Here is a 23,376-nt window from a genome sequence, read left to right as displayed (position 1 = left end):
GCACAGTGCTTAAGCTCAACACCAAAACCATGGAAATGCAGTGAAGTTTTAATGTTTAACAACAGGTTTACTTACACATAACTAACCCAATATGACATTTTTAGGAAGTATCATCTGAACTGTCATAGAACATTCTCATCAGGAAATCTAACAGCTGTCTATTTCTGGAAGTCTGCACTGTTAACAAAAACAAAAATGTTTATATAAAATTACCCCTTCTGGCAGGTGTGTGAATTCTGTACAATAGCCAGGACCCTGCATTACCCTTCAAAGGAAAGAAATTTAAACAGCAAAAGCTGGTATAAGCCTTCAAGAATTACCATAACTCTCAAAGACAGCCCTCCAGGTAACTACCAAGTCATTAAATGCATACTTAGATGACAGAAGTTCAGAAGACCTTTTGTTCAATGAATCTCAAAACTACTGGTAGATAACATGATATGGTCAAGAAAATACAAAAGTTCAAGTGGTTTTTCCACTCAGTATAATCACTCTGCTTCTCAGTAATGATGTAGTGCAGCACTCAGCCCATTATAAGGGTTATTGTGAGATGCATTTTTTCCTCTTGCTCAAAATCAGACTACTTGTCTTTAGTTTATAAATTGAATAAAGACAGTAGCTGGAAGGCTCATTAACTATGACACATTTTCTCCAGTAAAGTATCGAGTCTGTATGCATCTGTGAAACTGTTACTCACAGTGAGATCTGACAATTAAATGATGCTACCACCTAGGTTTGTAATTCTAAGAGAAAACCCACACATATTTGGATATTGAGATACAAAATCTAGTATAGCACATTTAGTGTCAGATAACCATAGCATGTTGTGTATATAATACACAACCCTGCAAATGCACAAGTTCTGAATAAATGCTATGCAGTCTGAGTAATTTCTGCTTTACTGCATCCTCAACACTGCAATTGTCAGGACACCACCCTGACAGTTGTGATCTTAAATATTTGGCAGCTAACATCAACAAATGAAATGCACTGTGAAACGTGCTGCAGCTTAGCTGAAGAACTAACTTGTTAGATAAATTACTTGCAGCAAAAGCATCATGGTTCAAGTTTGGAAGACTTTTCTGCCACTGCTTAACAACTATTCCACTGCTACGTAAACAACTAAAAAAACTCCTCTAAAACTTAAACAAATCTCATAACACAAATGCATTAAGACAATACTTCCTGATCATCATGGAATTACTAAATTTCAATGGTATATGAACACTCAAAGAGTTCAGTAATTTTTGCAAGAGCAGAGTTTTGTCCAGTTTAATTCATACTAACAATTGCCATCTCTGCAACAGTTTCATACTGAATATTAGGAAATATTTAAGAAATAAGAAGACATGGAGACTCTGGACATGGTTTCAGTTATATAATCAGTGGGAAAAATTTCTATTATGGTGTTAAATTACAGAAAGCTGTAAGTAGCAAAAAACTGAATGCAAGCAGAGTCTAATTTTTAGCATAAAAGAATTCAGTTAAGCCCAGTGACTTTTTACTGTTATTTTATTATGAGCAATACAAAACCATGAAAATCACTTTCCAGTTTTTATAGTTTTGTAAGGCAGCACTTTTTTTCTTTTAAATAATTGCTGTCAATAGTAAATATAGGAGACATTGATAAGTTCGTCTGACAATTAATACTGCCATTAGTACTATCATTTTATAAAACCTATCAATAAATCATCTGCAAATACAATGAACAAAGAGGCCAAACTCACCATCACAGCAGGGTTTTTCACAGTGATACATGGAGTAGTAGCTCTGAGGGCTCCACTAACACCATGGTAGTATTTAAAACAGATTTTTATTTCAGCTGGAAAGAAAATAAAAACCACATTAAACACTTCATGACTGACCCTAGGCAAAAGAGACACAACAAAAGGGTCCAGCATTCAGCGACCTATCTTCAGAAATACTCTAACAGGAAATTAAAAATAGAGCTGCTGGTTATATCCTTGTTGTGTGTTGGGTCATTCTGTTACTTAACAGACAAAAATTATAACTTACCTAATTCTGCAACTTGTATTTCTGCTACTATATCATCAGCCCTGAAAAAGGCATATGAGACATTTGCCACTAGGATGATTTTGTAGGACTTTGGAAGAACGTGACACATATCTGAAGGAAGCTGGAATCACTTTTTATATCAGAACACAGGAAAGGTAAACGTTGAACCATGTTTCTGGTGCCACTGATTAAAGTTTTGTTTGCTAAACTGCATTTGCTGCAAACAAAAGAGTATTATGTTTAACTGAAGCCTGACCTCCCCTGTAGTTCCTCTGCATTCTTCCAACCAAGCAGAACAACTATAATTATGGCTGCCCTTGATCCTCTGGGATTTTCCCTATCTGGAACAATGTCTGTTTTCCTTCTCCATTGGGATAACTCTTCTGTGTAAGGCTGGTGAGGGTTTTACCTCTGGGCACAGAGATGGCCACAGGCAGACGGCAATGGCCAAAGGCAGGCAGGAATTACAGCAGCCAGCTCAGACACAGGATGTGTATGAAAGTCTTGGCAGTTCAATTCCTCTGCTTGGCTTAACAATATGTCAGTAGTCCTGAAGTACAAAACTCCAGAGTTTGGGGTAAGATTTTGACACATATATGGTCTGATTCCTTGAGGGTTGAGGTACCCACTTATCCCTACTCAGAAACCCACCCTGCAAGCCTGCTCAGCCAAAAAGGATTATTTATTTTTAAATTTGCTGCAGTTACATATCAACATTTATTTACTATCTTCCTCCCAGAACAAAGAGGAGACACCTCAGAACAACCCTTCAAAGGAAAGTGTCTGGCTGACAGTGCCTCCAGGGAATCAGGAGGTGGAGAAGCTGCTGAGCCCACTTCCTCCTCCTCACAGATGAGTTCACACACACAGACAAAGCATGCTCTATTTACCACAAGCTTTACAGCAAAATTCAAAATGCAGACAGGATTTCTAATCACCTACAAAGGTTTATGAGACTTAAAACTCATCAGGCAGGACTATGGGTTAGTTTCCTCCTGAACTGAGCAAATCTGCTTACCTACCAACAATGCTTACACCCAGGACTCACAAGAATTTCTGGCTCACATAAAATCAGAGGTTCAGCACTTGCAAAATTTGGGAGGATTTACACCAAGTACTGGACTCTCCACATTGTAAAATGCACATACTAAGTAACAAGAACTCAAGTTTGAGCATCTCTTCTTCACACTGAGAACATATTATGGCTACATGAGAGCATGGTTAAGACAGTGTACTATTCCAACCAAAACTTCCAACTTCCAATTTCCATCTATATTGGTTACTTTTATTGCAACCTAAGCTTAATTTTCAGAGAGTTTCTGGAGCTACTGTTTATCCAGTCTGCTGTGACTATCTTCTGTCAATTCGTCACTTTCAAACAGAATCTAGCAATAGAAAGGTTACCAGCTGCTGGTTCTATCCACAGACAATCCATAATGTGATGGGGGACAAATACTCTCACTACACTGACAGGTACATTAATCTAAAGGCTGAAATGCAATACTACAAGTTTTGCATCCTCATATTTCTTTCTCTCAATGACTTCTATCAGCATACAGTACTTTTCAATACCTGTATATGGCTGGTGATAGAAAAATGCTTGATTCAAGAAATGGATCTGACATTCCCTTTCAGGTACACTAAATTTTAAAAAAATACAATCTACGGAACAAAACACCAAACTTCAGGACTTATTGCTAGAAATTATTAGAAAAAGCAGAGCACTTGAAAACATGACAATGAGACTTCTTCTCCCACTTGCCAGCAGAAGCAGCACTGATTCAGTTTGGGCTTTATACAGCACTGCATTCACACATGCATTTAGAGAAATGTAAGATCAGCTGTTAGCACTGTGTCAGTGGGATTAATACAAGAGAAGCTGTTCTTGAAATTCAGCACAAAACTGAGAAAGGGGCTATCCACTACACAGGCACCCAGATGTTGACAAAATGAGCATGGATTTGCAAGACTGCATCTTATACACAGCAACAATACAAACACTTCATAGGGTAAGAGACACCAAAATGTTTTTTTTTTCTTAGCTAATAACGCTAGGAAACTGCAGTTAATGTAAACAGAAGAAGAAATCTCAGAGGAACCCTGTAAGTTCAAAGCAGCTGAGGATGTAGCTTTTTGACATGTCTTGTGTGGTGCTATCAGAAAAAAAATCTTGATTAGAAGAGGTTTTTCTTGATGACTGATGGATTCCTGACCTCTAGATCTATTGAAAACAAGTATCTGTGGCTGTTCTGAAAGTTACAGCTGGTGTGCTGAGACATGTTCTAAGGCCCCATAAACACACAGATTTCTTCAGCAGCAGTAAGTTCAATTATCTGCAAACAAGACTTCAGTATTTTGAGAAATGACTTCAATACCATATAAAACACACAGGTTTCCTCTGAACTATTCCATACTCTAAATGCACTTTAGCATGTGATACCTACACAGTTTTCCCAGTTTCTTTCATTTCTCCTGCCACCTTGCTTTTATGTGTTGCCTTCAGGGGGAAACTGGCACTTCCCCTTTTTCTTTCCTACTAATGCTTCCTCAACAGCTTAATGAGATTGCTTTGCATGGGATCCCTAATGAAAACACTAAGAGCAGTAAACCCAGCAAAGCAGATACATTGGTACCTGACCACAGGACCATTTGCTGTATCATTAAAGAAAATAAGATGTTTCAGAACATAAAAGAATTTTCATTCACGGGAAAAATTAATGTACTTTTGATACTACACGTGTCCTCTTATAATTGACATTCCTGCAGACATACAGATCACAATAAATTCCTTCTTTAATTAAAAATAAGCCAAAAATTAAATTGGGGGGATTTATGATTCTTTCAAAGCTATCACATGGCCATGTAAATAGTGATATATATGTTAATTAATCAGAAAACTCTGTGAAACCATATTCCCCTTCTTTTAAAGCTAATAGCTGTTACTATGTCATAACCATAGTCTTATAGCTCCATTACACAAAAATGCTGGAATCAGTAAAGGTTTCTGGGACTCAAACATTGACATTTGAATTTCAAAAGAACACCTGCATGAAATTATAGTGCTATTACCTCTATGGACCATATACTTTTGCCTCTTCAATAATAAAGGGATCAGCTTACACTAAATAACAGCTTGGGTTTAAAACATCAATAATTCCCCAAAGTTCCTCACTAACTACTTTTTTACTGCCTTTAATACTTTACCTTTGCTCATCAAAAGAATGCTTTATTAAAGAATGCTTTATTAAAGAAAGATACTAAGAATACATAAATACATGAATATAATCCTTGGAGAATGCATTCTTTCCAGGAGACAGATAATGCAGGAAAGCAAGTGTGTTTGCTGTGAGAACAGCTTGCTCCAGTCAAACAAAACACCTATATTAGAGGTGCAGTCATCTCCACTGAGAAGGGATAAGCAGACACATCTCCAAAAAGAAGTCAAATCCAAGCTGGGTTACAACAGTTTCCAGACCAAAACAGTGCTCCTGGTTCACTGTATGGAACCTGCACAGCAGCTGAAACTTCCTGGCCACTGCAGCTGAGTGCCCAGAAGGTACTTGGGCTGAATCCATGGCTCTCTGCAGACAGAAACATATGTCCTCCAACAGTCACTGAGGAAAAAGCTGACAGCACAGTAACTCATTGGAAAAGTATGAGAGCATGTTCTGCAAAACTTATTTAAGAAAACTAGAACAAATGAAGTCACTCACATTCATGCTTTACAAAGCTATAAAGGGAGATGCAATCCATGAAAAAGCAACAGATTTAAATCCTATTTTTTCTCATCTGAACCTGATAGACAACTGCAGAAATTTAGCAGTGCTATGCATGTCCTGCCTGTTGAACTTTTCTGTAGTGTGACAGTTCAGTGAACTCAACATTTCTGTTTGGACATTTGGCATTCTCTTCTCTGCATCACTTTCACCGTGTGCATTTTTGATTACTTCCTACTGGACAGCTAACACAGCAGCAGAATTCAAGGGCCAAAGCTGGCAGCTCTCAGGTACTTGTCATCCCTCTCAGCAGGTGTATCACAGACTTTATTTTACAGGAACATTAGGCAGACCACCTACGAAGTGACTTACAGAAACCTTTTTAGCTAAAGCAGGATCAATAACAGAAAATGCTTATGTCCCACTGGTCTTTCCATCTAACCTGCTTCAAAGGGAATGTGGACAAATGCTTGTTCAGGTAACAGAGCATCCCTATCCCTACCAGCCCCACTCACTTTGCTGTCATCAGAGATTCTTATTTAATAATAGTAATGAGCACTGACTATTATGCTCCAGTTTGGCACAGTATTTAATTACAGTCTAACCTTTAAAACAAAACACTGGGGTATTATGTGCCTAAGGAAGTCAACAAAGCCTGCCACAAATGTAAAAAATACAAGACTTGATCCTGTTTCAGTTATTTTTGATACTCAAAAATAGCTGTTAAGAGACAACATAAAAAACCAGCAGAAGAATAATAGAAGTGTTTCTAACTCAGTGAATGTGTCTATAAATAGACTAGGGACAATAACCATGAGTCCCCAGACAGACCACTGAAAGGGCACTGGTTGCAGGGCACTGCACAGATGAATGTTCCAGGCTCAGAACAATTCCATGTGAGAAAACCATGACCTTTACAGAATTTAACTGGTAAAATTTTCAATGGTAAAAATATAACTATTGGATACAAGTAATGAACTACATTCATAGAACATTCATTAACATTGACCATTATGGCCAAAACCATTACAAAAAATAAACTCTCTTCATACCTCTAGTTACAAGGAGCCCTTAAAAAGCTAAAAGTATATGAAGTTCAATTATTAAACTGGTATTTTTTTCCTTAGATATCTATCAGCTTTTAACAAAAGAGAGAGTTGGGAGTCTGCTCTGCTAGCTGCAAAGTAAGGCATTTCAGTCCTAATACACAATTTTTGCAAAAGTTTTAATTTCATGGAAATAGGAACTGAATACCAAGAATTCCACATGAAACCTCACTTTTAACATGGTACCAGTGTAATGCAAACACATATATTACCATGTCTTCTGAATATATTACTCATGTTCTCACCCATGGGGGATGAACAGACCGAGAGCTGCCCTGCTGAGAAGGGCTTGGGGGCAGCTGGTGGAGGGCAGGCTGGCCATGACCCAGCCATGGGCACTCCCAGCCCAGAAAGCCAAACGTGCCCTGGGCTGCATCCAGAGCCCCGTGGGCAGCAGGGCAAGGCAGGGGATTCTGCCCCTCTGCTCTGAGATCCCACCAGGAACCCTGCATCAGCTCTGGGGCCAGCACAGGAGGGACAGGGACCTGAAGGAGTGATTCCACAGGAGGCCACCAAGAGATTGGAGGAATGGAGAACCTCTCCTGTGAAGACAGTCTGAGAGAGTTGGGTTTGCTCAGCCTGGAGAAGAAAAAGCTCTGAGGAGAACTCACTGCAGCTTTCAGTACTTGAAGGTAGCTTATCAGAAAGATGGGGACAGATTTTTTACCAGGGACAGTAGATAATGTTTTTAAACTAAAATAGGGTAGATTCAGACTAGACATAAGGATGAAACTTTATACAGTGAGAGTGCTGAAATGCTGGCATAGGTTGCCCAGAGAGGTGGTAGGTGCCCAGTCCCTGGAAGCACTCAAGATCAGGTTGGATAGGGATCTGAGCAACCTGACCTATCAAAGATGCCCCTGCTCATTGCAGGGGGGCTGGACTAGAGACCTTTAAAGGTCCCTTCCAACTCCAACTATTCTGTGATTCCATGCCACAAATGAGATTTTAGTTCAAAACACACTGCATCTGTGCAGTCACTGCATCCAAGTATCGCAGTGTGGCACCAGAAGTAATTTAACCACAAACATCCCAGGGGGGATTTGGAAATTATTGATGTGACAAGACTGGCAGTCTCTGGATGAATCCCAACAGCTGCCACTATGGATTACTGCTCACAGCATAAAGCCATAGCACTGCTAAAGAAAATATATGCAAATCAATGTATTTCTATTCTACTGACAGTAATGACTATGACATCAAATGGTATAAATAACAACAAAGGTAGGTAAAGTAGGTGAAGATGCTTCTTGTGGACACTGTAATTAACACTCATGGGACCAAAACTACAACTTATAAATACAAGGCCAATACAATCTCAAAGCAGGCTCTCAGCCTAAGCCCATGCTAATAAACCAGGCAGGACCATGGCAGAGAATCAAGAGTGAGCACATGCCCATCCACAGTGTTGAATTGTAACCACCCCCCTGCTTTACCTTCTGGAACATGTACAGCTTTTCACTTCTGGGCACACTGCATATGGAAGTGCACAAGCACCAGTTACCTGCTGCATGGCAGTGACTGTCCTGTGCTGATCTCCCTGCCGTGGCATCTCCATCATGACCTGTCCTTCTCTGTACTGCAGAAACCTGACTTGGAAGCTGCAGATTATGAATGAGCAGAAGCTGATAGCAGCTATCCCAAATAAATCTCAGGCTTCTCACGTGTTTTTTCTATCACCAGCCTTCCTATGGATCATTTCACTCCATCTTTCTGTCACTTCTGTTCTCCATATGGAATACCATCACTATCCACTCTGTTTCCAGCACAATGCCCTAAAGGGTATTGTGCTTCCATCCAAAGCTCACAGACTGCTATACCCAGAGAAATACTTGCCATCTGAAATAATTTCTGGGGCAACTGAAACCCCTCTTGCACCAGAGAATAAAGGCCCAATGTACTTAGAAACCTGAACGACCTGATGCCATCCTAAATACCAGATGACCATACTAAATGCAAAAGCATTAAGCTGTGTTGCACTTTCCCACTACTGCTACCTGTTTAGGATAATTGTCCTTGAACTTGCTTCCTTTTACAGGAGGGTGAAAATTGTAGAGCTGGGTTTAGCAATCCTTCTGTAGTTTACACACCAAAAAAAACCTGACAGAGCCATCCAGTGAGTGAGTCATTGTTTTCCTTCACTCACATTTTAGCAAGTCTCAGAGCAGGATGTTTGAAAGCCACCTCTGCTACGTGAGGAAACAGCATATCAGGCATATTGATCCTCAAACTCACCTTCTTGAATGTCTAAAATGACTGAGTTCCCTTTCATGCCTACAAAGCACTTTTGCTACCTTCCCCAGGGAAAAGCAAGAGGAACACCTGCCTCTGTACTGGCTGGCTCTGCAGTTCAGAGCCACTCACACTGTCTCAAGGTGACATCTTAAGGACACTGGCTGTTTTGTGATAGTGAGGTGGACTTGGTATTTTGCAAATATTTTCCTTCTCCTCTGCATAATATTTCCTCCCTCCCCTTCCTCAGCCACTCCCCTCAGAGGCTGCTTGTTTTTCTGGAATACATTAAGTTCATTTCTCTTCATTTCACTGTTGATTCCTTTAAGTCTCCCTTCCAGAGCAGAGCCTACAGAATTTTTGTGTTGATTTTTGTCCGAGGCAAATAGAGTTTTCTTTGATCATCCTTGTTTTGCTAATTTTGGATGCTTTGAGGGGAATTAACGTCTATTTTCAGTACGAAGAGGAAACTCTCCCCTCCTTTCTGCAAGTTGCTTGATCTGAATAGAGCAGATGGCAAACTATGTCTTTACATATTACTTTCTTGGAAAAATAGGAGATATCGAATCCCCAGGGAGGAATTTTTAAGAGGAATAAATTAAGTGATCTTAACACTGAGTTACAAGACTACAGACACACAGTAATGTGAAATTCAGAAAAATGTTTATCCAAGTCTACCTTTAAACAGAAGCATAAATTTGAGAGACCTTGGTGAAACTATAAATAAGTTTATAATTACGCTCATGGAAAAACAGATTCCGAAATTGAGGCATAAAATGTTTTTCTTAAAAGGTACAAATCTTTTTGCAGAAGGAGTCCAAGGCCTAACCCAGCTGACTCCCACTGACTAACATTAATGCAATTAAAATGGAAATACTCCTTCTGCATGAGATTTGTTTGCATATGGCTGGTTAGTAATGCTATAATTCTCTGTACTTCACCCTCCAGAGATATTACTGGTGAACAGATACATAATGTCCCTAGGCTGTGACACTGCCAGGGAAAACCCACATCCAGAGTCTTTGGTTTAAGTGCATGCTGACTGAACACAACTCATTATCCAACATTAGTGACTTGCATTCCCTTTCTTCCCAAAAAAAACATGACAACTTTAGGCTACTTTTGAGTGTAAATCCTAAAGGATTATTGTAGTTACTTAGCATAACTCTGTTAATGAGCATCGTCAGTTCTCATTGCCAGAGCAGGTTCAGTGTTTCTCAGGCTTGCAGAAAACATTCCCTTCCTCTCCTTGAGTACAGGTAGAGCAGGAACCTGCAATCATGTAGGTATCACAGTATAGAGCAGGGAACCTGCAGTCATGGAGGTATCACAGTATAGAGCAGGGAACCTGCAGTCATGGAGGTATCACAGTATAGAGCAGGGAACCTGCAATCATGGAGGTATCACAGTACAGAGCAGGAACCTGCAGTCATGGAGGTATCACAGTACAGAGCAGGAACCTGCAGTCATGGAGGTATCACAGTATATATGTGGCAATTAAATACTGTTCCCCTCTACTTGGTACAGGTGAGGAATACTGTGTCTAGTTTTGGGTCCCTAGGTTCAAGAGCATGGAGAAAATGGAGAGTGAAGAGCAGAGGGCTACAAAGATGGTTAGGGTGGATAAAAAGTGACATATGAGAAGAGGCTAAAGGAGCTGGCCCTGTTTAGTCTGGTGAAGAGGAGTTAAAGGCAGGACAAATGTTACTATCTCTACTCTTTCCAGTTCTATCAGATATTTTAAAAGTGGCAATGGCCCCAAGTTTAAGCTATAGCCATTCTTATTGGATGTCACAGAAATCTTTTTAGCTGGAACAATACTGCAGCACTAGAACAAGTTACCCACAGCATCCACAACATCTTTGTCCTTAAAACCTTCCAAAAAAATCACACTTGAGCAGGTCAAATACTGGTCTCAGCTGAGAGCAGACTGGATACAATGAGTATTCCTATCCTGTGGCTAGTCTCCAATTGAGTTTAGACTGATCCATTTACACATTTTGTTCATGCTGGTCCCCCAGACATTGCCCCCTTTATGGATCTGCTGCTACAAACATTCAGGGATACTGCTAACAGTCTGCTGAATGTCATTACTGTGAGGAGCAAATATGATAAACCCCATGTACCATGACCTGTATCTCATATATTCTACCTGTCAGCAAATATATTTCTAAACATAAGAAGTATACAACTGGAGAGCTCTTTCCCAAATGTGGAAAACAATGGTGGATTAAAGCATCAGAAATACCTTAAATTTAATAATCTGGCACTTGTTTACTGAAAATGTTAGACTCCTCATTTGTCTCTCCCTCTTGCTATGACAGCTGCATCACGTGCAGTGCTAGACAGAGATAAAATCATATCTGCACCACAACAGAAGAAGGAGGTTAACAGGGGAGCTAAGTTTGGCACAGGCTGGGCATTGCCAGGTCTGCAGGGCGTGGTAAGAACCCCACAGCACAGCTCTTCCCATACCCAGCCTGGCGCAGTGACAGTGCAGTTGTACCTGGAGGGCGCAGCCACCTGCTGCATTTGCCCCTGCTGTGATTTACTGAGCTGAGGAATAGAAAAGAAATGGAAAAGAGCAGCTGCCTGTAGTTGCATCAGTGTTGCTTCACCACCTATAAGTTAAAAGGAAAAGCCTCGCTGAGCAAACATGGTCATAGATCTGCAGAGACCTCTGGTTTAAAAAGTGGAATCAGAAATTCGGTGAAGTGTTTCAGTGCAGTTTTGACCTCTCACTAGAAACACCAGTGTCACTGATGACATATTTATCTACCATACCATGTGCTATAGCAACATATGCTCATAAACACTCCCTTTTACAGTTCTCAGCTGCTGCACAATTGCTTGTCTCTGGTTCATTGTATGGCAGCAGAGCTGTTTGTTAGTGAAGCTGACCATGACTGAAGAACACACATCCTGCACTTCCTTTCAGCTGATGTGATGTGCAGTTAGTTGCAAATTGCAAAGTCAGCTGCAGTTGATTTTAAGTCCAAACTAGTAGGACTTGAAGCATTAGTTTGGGTTACTCACATGAACTGGAAATATTATTCAAGAGCCTCACCTCAATACACTATGGAGCAACACATAACCAGCTAAAAGATACAAACATCCCTGAAGTCAAACTGCCCATATTGGCAACAACACTGATGGAGTTCCTGTACAAGAAAGATGAGGCAATGAACTCTACCAACAGACATTTTAATCAGCTTTAATATACCAGTGTCTTTGGTACCAGGGAAGTTAATTATCTTTATTATTTTCTTGAGCATTGTATTCAGTTCAATCATTGTAATGTAATGAACTCCTAAAATGGAATTCAATTTTATCCTATTCGGGCCCTTTTTTTTTTTTTTGAGAAGTATGCTGTGTAACACATAGGGCAACTTGGCAAGATTCAATGATGAGTTCTAGAAATAGGAAGCTTTAATATTTATTTTTAGTAGAGGGTATACAACACCTCTTAAAATACATGTATTACTGTTCTATCAGTTAATTAGAATAAAAATTTCTGCCAAGACCTACAGTAAGCAGCACTGCAGTGTTTTACTTCACTGCAGTGAAGTAAGGAGTGGGAGTATTTTTATATTTTTTTCAACTTATGAAAGAGGATTCATTACTGTGAGGCTAAACAGGTGGTAGAGCAACTCAGAGCTCTTCTGGGACTGATTGCCACTTTGATGCTTGGCACATCAAAGTTTCCAGCAAGCTCTGATACAACATCCTACGATTAGAACCTCAGTTTCTTTAGGATCATATGCTTCATATGGTAGGATAGCATAGCTCCATCAAAATGCAAAAAAAAACCAACAAAGAAAAAAACCCAGCCCACAGCAGAGTAGCTCAGCTTCCTATAAATCCTGCTCATCTGAGGGAGTGGTGTAGCTCTTCAATTTGAAGCTTGACTACCAACACAGTTCAACTGAAGGCTTTTTATTTCAGTCACATAAAAACTCAGTATTTCCAAACTGCCCAGCAGATTTTCCAGCTCAACAAATCTTCAGCTGAGAAATTCTGATGCAACTGAACAGGACATTGGCACTTCCTAGAGTCAAATCCAACCATCCCACTAACAAACATCAGCAAGCACTACTAGCTTACTACCTTTTCCTTCACACACACTTACTATTAATATTTGGCCAGTTGAAATTTGGAACTTCCTGTGGGAAGGGACTTCATCTTTCAATGTGTATATACTACATCACACCACACAAGGCAACTCCTTCCTCCCTTAAAGTGAAATGTGCTAAGAACATCACTAAAATACAAATGTACCTCTAAGCCCAACTCCGTTTTTATTGTGTCCAGCAAACGCGCTGGAAAATGCTCCCCCCTGAGAGCAATACAATCAATTCCCCTGCTTCATCAGAGGGACTGATGAAATGGATATCAAATGCCACCCTGTTGACCTGCCTTGGAATATGCACTGCATAAATAGGTACTCACATTCCATAAAGTAGGGGCCAGGTTCAATTCGCCACACAATTTGTCCTTTTTGTGTGCCAGTCACTCCCCGATTCTTGGAATCCCAGAAATTGGCTGGAGAGTTCTCATCTGAAGGAGGGAAGACAAAAAATAATTTCAGCAAGCAGTATTTAAAATAGAAGTTTTCTTGGCTTTCTGTCCCAAGAGGCCCAAATACAAAAAATTACTTGTATTAAATTTAAAAAATAAAGAAATCAAATTAACTGGCAAAAGATAAATAGCTTCTCTTGTACACTTCATGGATCAGTTTATGCAGAGTTAGCAGACAGACACACAGCCAAGGTAAATATATGGCTTCCTGTAAAAGGTGACCTGCCAAGGTACAGTATTAAATTCCAAAACTTCCCTAATCCAACAGAGAGGCTATTGGAAGTGTATAGCTGATTGAAACTGCATCCCAGAGTTACCACACCATGTTATACACCAGTCCTGCTCTGTGATGTGAAAATCTAGCATTCATTCCCTAGCTGGGAAATGCAGAATTGTAACTAGGGGTATCCAGTTAGAGGCCCAAAGCGCAGAACTGCCAGTAAGCCAGAGCTAGAAAGGAGAGATTCAGCAAAATACTTTCAGAGAAAACATTCAGAGCAAATAGTATCTGCAGAGCAGCTTAGCAATATCAGTTTTACCCCACTTCAAATTAAGATTTCTGTCCTAACAAACAAGTCTTAGGGCCGTTTTATTTTCCAGCCTGTATTCAGACACCAAGAACACGAAATGAATGAAAGAAAAGCAGGGGAAGAAGCTGTTTGAAAGGGCAAAAAGGTTAGTTCTGATGACATGGACAAAGCTGACATAAATCCAACTTAACTCTTTTGTACAGGAAGTTCTTTGGAGTGTGTATTATGACATTTTACCACTGCATTTCAGCAGCTGTTTCTTAACTAGACTAGACAAGAACTACATCTATGATGTCAAATACAACATCCTAATTCTTTCCAGTGGTATTGCATATTCTTTAATATGCATATTGCATATTCTTTAATCTTACTTTTTAAAAAAATTATTTTATTTTATACATTTTAGTGCATTCTACAAATTTAAAAAGACTTCATTAAGAATCTAGTCTACTTGTGGCTTCGTTCATGAAGCTCATATCCATTCAAGCAGTTTCCTTTGTACTTGGGTAGGAACTGTAATCTCACATAAGATTACAGAATTGTCACCTACATTTTAGATATCAATTCATGAAAGAATAATAAACAATGCAGCTTTCTTACATTTATCTTAAAAATATGCACTCACACTAAAGCTTCTCTTCCTCCCTTTCATTCTGATGGCTCATCTCAGTGTACATGAATTATCATGAGTGCAGTCTGTACATCTCATCCCACAAAACCAACACACAGAACACGACCACACACTGGACTTCTGTGGCTGCTCAAAAGAACTTACACACTGCCCAAAACTTAGAAGAGCCCTGGAGAATCAAGAAGGGGTCATGGCAAGCTACTGACATTTTTAAGCCTCCAGCCATGGATAACTTTGATAATTTTTAGAAAGCTGATGTCTCAACACCTCAAAATCATGACAAGTCCAGGAGAATTTCACAATTATCTCAATGACAAGGAGAAGGGACAGGAGGGTTCTCCCAACACTTGTGATCCTCAAGCTTGTAATGCCCTCAGGCTTAACTTCTCGCGCAGAATCAACATGATAGGACACAAACTGAATGCATCAGAAAGTCAGGCACACAGGCAGTAAAATCCTAAACTGCATGTATTTATTCTTCATTAATGTAAAAAACTTTCAGAGTAAACAAAGCTGCATCTCACCCATGTTTTGTTGGGGTTTTTTTCCAAAGCTGTATAAAGTAGAGCACTGAATGTACAGCCTGTAAATCACCTCACAGGCCTTATAAAAAAATCTCTGTCTGGTTTGCAATGACACACTGATCAAAAGAATAAACTTCTGATGAATTTATTTACTTTTTTAATTGTAAAAAGGGCCTTCCTATCCCAAGATCCCCTATTTTTTCCAGACAGAACACTGAGAAGCCATGAGATACAGCTTAACTTCCAGCAACACTTACGCTAGTGACTGTTCTCGTCCACCATATAAACCTGGTTATCTAAAACAGCACTCCCAAAAGTGAGCAGATTCTTTAAAAATTCCAGTTACCTGAAACACGGAGTTTTGAGCTATTCAGCATTCTCATTTCATGAAGACACATTCCTGACAATAAACATCTCATCTAACATGCTCTAGTTCTGAATGTCTGTATTTAATCAACTGGAGAAGAGTCTGTTCATGAGTCTAAGAAGAAGGACAGATATTTGGTATATTATAACCATAAGTTTTTTTATTCTTATCTTGTTCAACAAATTAACAAAGCCTGAAGCAATGGAATAGACCTTTATTGGTGAGATTTCCAACAATAAGGCACAAGCAACTGTTATTTGCTTTTTAAACCAGTCACAAAGCAGTCAATGGCAATTTTTACAGGGATATTAGTAAGCTTCAGAAAAGGTCCTCCATGAACTGCGTCTCAAATTCCCAGCTGGTAGTTACAAGAATGCAGAGTGCTTTCTTTCACTTTATTTAATAAAATCCCACATTTACAGAAGTGCCTGGATATTCAGCCCTTTCATGAAGGAACCGACTCCTTTGCAGCAATGAAGACTAAATCATTGATACTCTGCCCACAGGCATGCTGCCACTGTAACAGAAGGTGGTGGAGACAGAGGGATGGAAAATGCTAACAGACCATTGCCTGTCAGCAATTGACTCAAGTTACAGAATTTATTTTGGTCAGCTTTGACTTTCTTCTGAAACAGATGGATTTTTTCTACTTTTATGATGCTATTCACATAGGGGAAAAATAACATTACTAATGCATATGAAAAAATAACTTCAAACATCAGTTCATGGATTTTAAAAAGAAAAACTGAAGAAAAAAAATGCATGGCATGAAAACACCAAAGTACACAATAATCATGAAAATATTGACAAAAAAAAGGAAGCATTTAAGACCACAAAGAGTAACATCAGAATTATCGCTCCCTCATTTTTTCTCTTCTCCCAAACATACATGCATACACAGTCTCTCTGTCCATATATATATATATATATATAATTTTTTTTTTCCATAGGGAACTTCAATTCTAAGCAGTTCTATTCTCCTTTTAGCACATAATTGTGGCTGTTTGTGAAACTGGCGGCTGTTCCAGAATCTGGGCCAAAGAGTAGATATAAATATCCCTTCCCAGAACATAAAATATGCAACAAAATACTGTCTTACTGCATCAGTATCTTGTCCAGTGAGGCTACACTTCTGAAAGAAATAAAACAATGCAAGATGCACACTTTCTCTCTATATTCAGTAATTCTTAGACAAAAAATACTACAGAAGAGAACTTCTCAGAGCTGCAACCCCTGTACAGATCAGAGTATATGAGATAATGTTTTACAACAAAAAGTGGGTAATAATAAATGTATCACTGTGTGGAATTTCACTCTGAGTAATGCTCCTGGAAATCACTGTAAAGCAAAAACATTCTGAGTAATAGTGTTTTCTTTATTTAACTACTAAACAATCAGCCAAACCTAGCATTAAGAAAAGCTGCACTGGCACACTGTTGGCTCTTCCTCAACTTGTCCTCCAGGACCTCCAGATCTTCTTCTGCAAAACTGATGCGCAGACAGTCGGCCCCCAGCCCATCCCAATGTCAGGGGTTACTTCTGTTTGCCCATTTCTGCAGCCTGTCTGGCTGCACAACCATGTTTTATCATCTGCTACTCCCTGTTTTGCACAAGGATGCTATGGAGTGTTGGAAGCCGTGCTAAGCCAGTGGCTGATATCAGGGGTCAGGAGGCTTTTGAGGAGTTCACATTTTGTTCTTTGTGTCTTACATCTTTCATTATTTGTGTCTTAGGAAAAAAGGATAAACTACCTGAAACCCATCACCTCACAGAGTTATCTTGCATAGATTAAAGCAACAAACAGATAAACAATCTGTCCTTCATAAAACAGATGAAGAGGAACTGCTAGTGATTAACTATCTGAAACAAGCCTTCCAGTCCCAGTGCACAGAGCAGGCAAACCAGCACTCATCATCTGGTCCCAGTTTCTGTCAACAGTACTCTTAGGTTTTGTGATATAAGGGTTGCTTCCATCAACATAAATTATTTTTATTCTTCAATATGCCAAAACATTATAGAAGTCACAAATTCCTGGTGTGGAAACATTATTGATTTAAATTTTTTCCTGTGCAATAAGCAAAGGTCACTATAGCAATCTAAGAGGTTCAAAATTCTGCATTCTGATCTCTTCACTCTAACACATTTATAAAGATGTTCATACAAGAGCAAAGGTGATGTTAATAGATTCTGGTTGTCAACTTTAATTATATATAACTTAACAATTTTCATCTTTCACTACCATATATGGCTAACTCACAGCTCTTGAAAAATCCATGCAGCTTAGCTCAGAAAAGATCAATCACATTGGTAACACCATTGTATCTCTGTATAATTCTCTTATCCTCCTATGGGATTTACATCCCAGTCTCTGATTTTTTCATCCCCTTCTGGAAGATGCTTTACACAAAATCTTTTGAAGTGTTTGTATTGTTCAGTTTCAATTTAAAATTTTAAATTAAGTTCATATTGTCAGAATGCTGACTTCTTTCACATTTTAGGCTGATGTCAATAAATTTTTGGCACTGAAGATGGTGTGTGCAATGCATTCAGTTATTAAGACAAGTATCGGTACCAAGATTTTAAAGCATCATTCTCATTTTTTTCTCTAGGCAGGTCTTCTCTTACAGTGAGGATCAGCAGTGCTGGAAGGGTGGAGAATAGCAAGGCTACATCTAGGTTTGTCCAAGGCTGAGATCTGTGGATCTGCCATCAGCTTCTCTCATAAACATCCTACCAAGAAGGGTCCCTCCCCTACCTATTTTACTCCATCATTTCACTTAGTCTTTAAAAGTAACAGATTTGTGGTTAATCTGCATTGGAGAATATTTCTGAACTTGATTTTGAGCCAGCCTCAGGAGATCTCTAGGATGGTATTTCCAATGTAAAACAAAAACCTAACTGACATGCATTTTACTGCATTACTTCCAAATACCTCAATCTCAAGGCCAGCAATTGCACTCTGCTTTTCAGTGTGAGCACACACTTCCAAGCAGTAAAACAGACTGTCACCAAAATATAAGACTAACAAGAACATTCCAAAGAATACGTACAGTGGATTTTGGGCAAATGACTGGGAAAGTCTGCAATGCTAACTTTGGTGCAATATTTTCACTTTGGTAACCTCTAATAATTTTATTTCTAGAAATACTAGAAATAAAAATCCATGGGTGATCAATAAAGAAATAGCACTATTTACTGATATAATGAACTAAATATATTTCTTCCTTATACCCAAAACATGCTTAAAAGCACTTGGAAACCATATCAGGACACATCCAAAGGAGAAGATAAAATTTATCACCTGTGGCCTCACTCCTTTCCTAGAAAGTCAGTAAGTAAATTTAACAGGTTCAAGGGTTTCTACTGCAAGCAATCACTATAATAAATCACATTATGTCAATCAATTTAAAATACACTAGGTATCAGTTAGTACTGTATAAACAAATATTAACCACTAAACCAAAGCTTGTTTCTCTGATTTTCAGAATTTGCCATCTCAGCCTGTAAACACAGGTTACCTGGTTGAACCAAATATTTCTCATGAAAGACAGCACCATTGCTGAAATTAAAGATGAACACTTAGTTGTACCTTCTACCCTTACCTGGCCATTACAAAGGATGCCTGTGGATCCTAAACTGCATTCCTCCATCAGAGCCCAACTAACAAACTGAAGAATAAAAGCCAGTAACATTTTAGAGGACAGATATTGAAAACAGCATCCTTGCTCCCAATCACAACCAGTGCTTTCTACAGAAGTTGCCTTCTGAACCTAGCCCATGCAGCTCAAGTTTGGAGGCTTGTGTTAGCACTGCTGCATAATCTCAGCTCCACAAGGCACGTCTGTCCTCTCCCTTCCTCCTGTCGCTTGAAGGAAAGGCTTTTAGAAGGATGCTCTCCAGCTCTGCAGCAGTTCTGAGCAGTTCCACGCCATCGTCTGCCTTTTCTCCTTTATCCAAAGTTCCTCTGGGTTCAAGCAGCCCGTGCTAAAGCACAGAAGGTATCACGTCCTTCAGGCTCTGCTATTTGCAGCCACTCCCCTCCCAAGGGTACAGGATGCCGAAGCCCCATCCTCCCTTCACTTCCTTCCTTGCCTTGGCCATGGGAGGATTCCTCAGCATGGCCACAGCCCCGCAGCACGGGAGGGCTGATGTAAACAGGAGGATCCTGAAATCCTAGAAATGACGGCAAGGCAGCCACAGCAACGAGCACAGCGGGAGCTCGCTGGAAGTGCTGGCTTTTGTTTACACAGTATTTCGCTCTCCCGCATGACTTCCCCACAAATCCAGTTATTTCAGGGAAGAGGGGACTGCTCCATGACGTCTGGCTGCCATGGATCTGCCTCAATCCCAGGATAACTCTGCATAGGGCACTCCTGGGCAGGAGGACAAGCAGGTGGCAGAGAGTTCCATTACTACCTCTCCTCTTTCAGGGTGGTTAATGCCACCTCAGGGCAGGAGCTTGGACAAGCCTCTATTCTTCCAGATGCTCCAACTCCTCAATGGTCCGCTGATGGAACAACTGCAGCTGACCTAAAACTCATTCAGCCAGTGGCAAGGACCCAAACCATGCCAAAGTAGTCCCAGCACCTCAAGAACAAAAAGGATTCCTAAAGGAATCTGGTCTGTAGCCTGAGATCAAATTTTTCACAGCACACATTTCAAGAAATTGCACACTTGTGGAGCTGTAGGTTCAGGCTCTCAAAGCAAATCTTGGTTTTCCTAGTAATACTCAGATTAAACAAAAAAAAACCAAAAAAAAACCAAAAAAACCCCAGTAAAAAACCCTTCTACCTCTTACAGGAGTATCTGTTCTTATTCAGCTTGAAGATTTTTCAAAAACGCTTCTAGTCAAAGAAATTAGGATGGATTCTTTGCTAACGAAGAGATGAAAGCTAATGTATTGCTTTGTGCTTGCATGAGCACCTCTAGGAATTGTATCTCCAAAGGACAGAAGGTGAAAGAACACCAGAACTGGAAAACTATAAGAGAAATCTTAACACACAGCTGCGTACCAAATGGCTGGAAACATTTCTCCTTCTCTCCTCTCTCCCAACAGAGCAACCTCAAAAAAGTTGAGAACAAAATTCTTGGACAGTTTTTAAAGTTCCCTAAGCAGCTACAAGATCCTACTATCACAGTTCTCTTTAATCTTCAGGACACTTTGGAAAAAACTTGGAAAGTAACAGAAATACAAGACACAAGTGTTCAACTGAGAAAAGCAAGGGCAGAAAAGAGGCAGAAAAATGTACAAGAGGCTCTTACAGCCTCACACAGGAGAGAAGCTGCTGCTGCAGCTCTTCCTGAAGGTAATCATGCACTGCCAGAGGGTGCTGGGCAACGCTTTGAATTCCAGCCTGGACACAGATTTTGGCCTTTTGGTGCCACAGTCCCGCTATATTAGCCGCGAAGAATCATCATCATCTATGATCATGACCCATGGTCAGAAAACAAAGAGATGTTTGCTCCTCACAGCACAGCAGCAGTTTTTCCTGTTGCACAACCAAATTTAAGGTTCATGTACCTCCACTGATTGCCCCTGAGCTGTGGGCAAGAAGCAGAAAGACTCCACTTGCATTCCCTTGTGTGCCCCCCGTTACTCACTACGGACATTAATATGTTGCTGACTTTTATTGCACTCTATTGCTTTATGCAAGAGCCATTATTAATTTTTCTAGTTGTGACTGACAGGATGGCCAAGAATAACATCAACTTCTCTAACACTTCACTCCTACTTCAGCTGCAGAGGCAGAGCACAGACATCATACCATACACCCCATCCAAACACTGAATTATGAAATCTTTTTGCTATTGAAACCTAACAGAGTGGGAAAATCCTTGCTCTCATTTTCATACACAGCCTGTATTCTGACACTGGTCATTTCCTTCTTTTCCAAGAATTATACCACTATATTTTGATTCCCTCTTTATGTGAACTAACACTTCAGCATGGGGATCAGAGCATCTCCATGTGCCCTCACACAATGTGGTATTTCAGGGCACAGCAGCAGCTCAAAGGATTAGTTAACTAGAATGCAAGACACAAAGATACTGAAAAAAACTTACAAGTCATTTCTTCAGACATATGACAGTACAATGGCAGGAATAAAGTGGAATTCCACTTCTCTGTATTCAAAGTAAAGGCATCATTGAAATTCAAAGCATTCAAAGATAAAAATAAGCCCTTTCACCCATCTTACTGGCAGAAATTCAAAAGCGTAACAAGAGGAAGGAAATGACCTCAAGCTTAACATCTTTCCTGAAAATCTTACTAATCCTCCTTCACAAACGATGTGCACTTCATTCCCACCTACAGTTCAGGTTTCAAACATGTGCCAGACCCACAGCACAAGTGCCCTGTGCATCATGAGCCACCTGACCTGGCCCCCCTGGAATCCACATCCTGCACGGCACAGGGACACAATGCTTGGCTGTTCCTGCACTGCACTACTAAAGACTGGCTACAACAAGAAAGGCATAAATGTTAGAGCAAAAATTAAGCTACAGAATGACACTGAATAAACTCTGACAGATGGTACTGCACACCCTTAGACACAAAGGATATTAGAGGCTGAATGATATTGCATAAGACTCCCAACAACTTTGCACAATGCTAATAAATCACCTACCATTTGATTCTTGAGGTCCAGCTAGCTGTATGTGGGGGGAAATATGGCACGGGGGGTGTTTCAACCTCTTCCTGAAAGAGGCAGCACACAGCTGAGGCAAAAGCTGCACCAGCTCTCCTGTCAACCCACAATCATCTCAGCTGCTGATGGGTCAGGGGAAGTGATGTCTGCAGAAGATGGAGACTGCCAAAAACAGTGGCCACCAGACAGGGAACAGTTTGGAAATTCAGATTTAGGGCACCAGTGGCTACCAAAGTTGGACTGTGCTGATATTCTAAGGTACTACAATCACTTAGCAGGCTATTGCATTATAAAGATGAGACGATATGAGGACAGCAAAGATGCAAGCAATATACTAAGGAAAAGAGAAGCCTGTCTCTCTCCAGTAGCATCATTTTTTTAAGCACTTCACTGCATCTCACATCTTGTTAAAACTCAGATAAACTCATCTTCACAACCATAGTTCCTTCTCAATATGCTCCTCACTGTTATATCCTGTCTCTAAACACATCCTGACACTCCCACAATCCTGTATCCTAAAGGTGTTTTTCTTGCTTTTAACAGTAGCAAGTCCAAGGGCAAAAAACCCAAAACCAAACTCCACAACAACAAACCCTGCATGCACCAATATCCTAAAATCCTGTTATTCTGGGACAAGACTGTTGAGAATATCTAGAAACACAATATGTTTTTTCCTAATTAACATTTAAAGGTTATTGTGGGGTTAAATGCTGTCAGAGCTAAACTAAAAAAGAAAAAAAAATAAAAGAAAGAAAAACAAAAACTGTATCTAACCTTTTCTATGCCATATTAAATCTGCCAGTCTAAGTTTATTGTGGAATGTTTTTCATCATTTTCCTCCTCAGCCACAGCCTTATATGGTGTCAGATAAGCACTTGTTTGCTGGCAGCACACGAGCTGCTGAGCTTGCTTTAGCTGCACGCAGAAGAGGATTGCAGCTTCCAAGGATAAAGGACATGCACTTTTATCTGTGACCACATTCCCATCACAAATCTTTGCCAGAAAAAACTCGAAAATATAACAAAGTAT

The 23,376-nt window shown here is 39.9% G+C and overlaps 1 protein-coding gene across 1 annotated transcript in view; it reads right to left on the bottom strand.

Annotated features, from left to right (window-relative positions):
* HECW2 (HECT, C2 and WW domain containing E3 ubiquitin protein ligase 2) overlaps window positions 1–23,376 on the bottom strand; it is a 114,270-nt gene that overhangs the window by 73,681 nt on the left and 17,213 nt on the right. The window contains exons 2-3 of the mRNA XM_005415962.2: window positions 13,520–13,627; window positions 1,728–1,822 (exon numbers count right to left, since the gene is read on the bottom strand). Of these exons, the coding sequence (XP_005416019.1) occupies window positions 1,728–1,822; window positions 13,520–13,627 (203 nt within the window). The remainder of the gene's footprint in view (window positions 1–1,727; window positions 1,823–13,519; window positions 13,628–23,376) is intronic.

The sequence above is a fragment of the Geospiza fortis genome, unplaced genomic scaffold (genome assembly GCF_000277835.1).
Source record: "Geospiza fortis unplaced genomic scaffold, GeoFor_1.0 scaffold112, whole genome shotgun sequence".
NCBI classification, from domain to species: domain Eukaryota; kingdom Metazoa; phylum Chordata; class Aves; order Passeriformes; family Thraupidae; genus Geospiza; species Geospiza fortis.
Note: the sequence above shows the minus strand (reverse complement) of the source record. Positions and strands in the feature narration are given on the sequence as shown.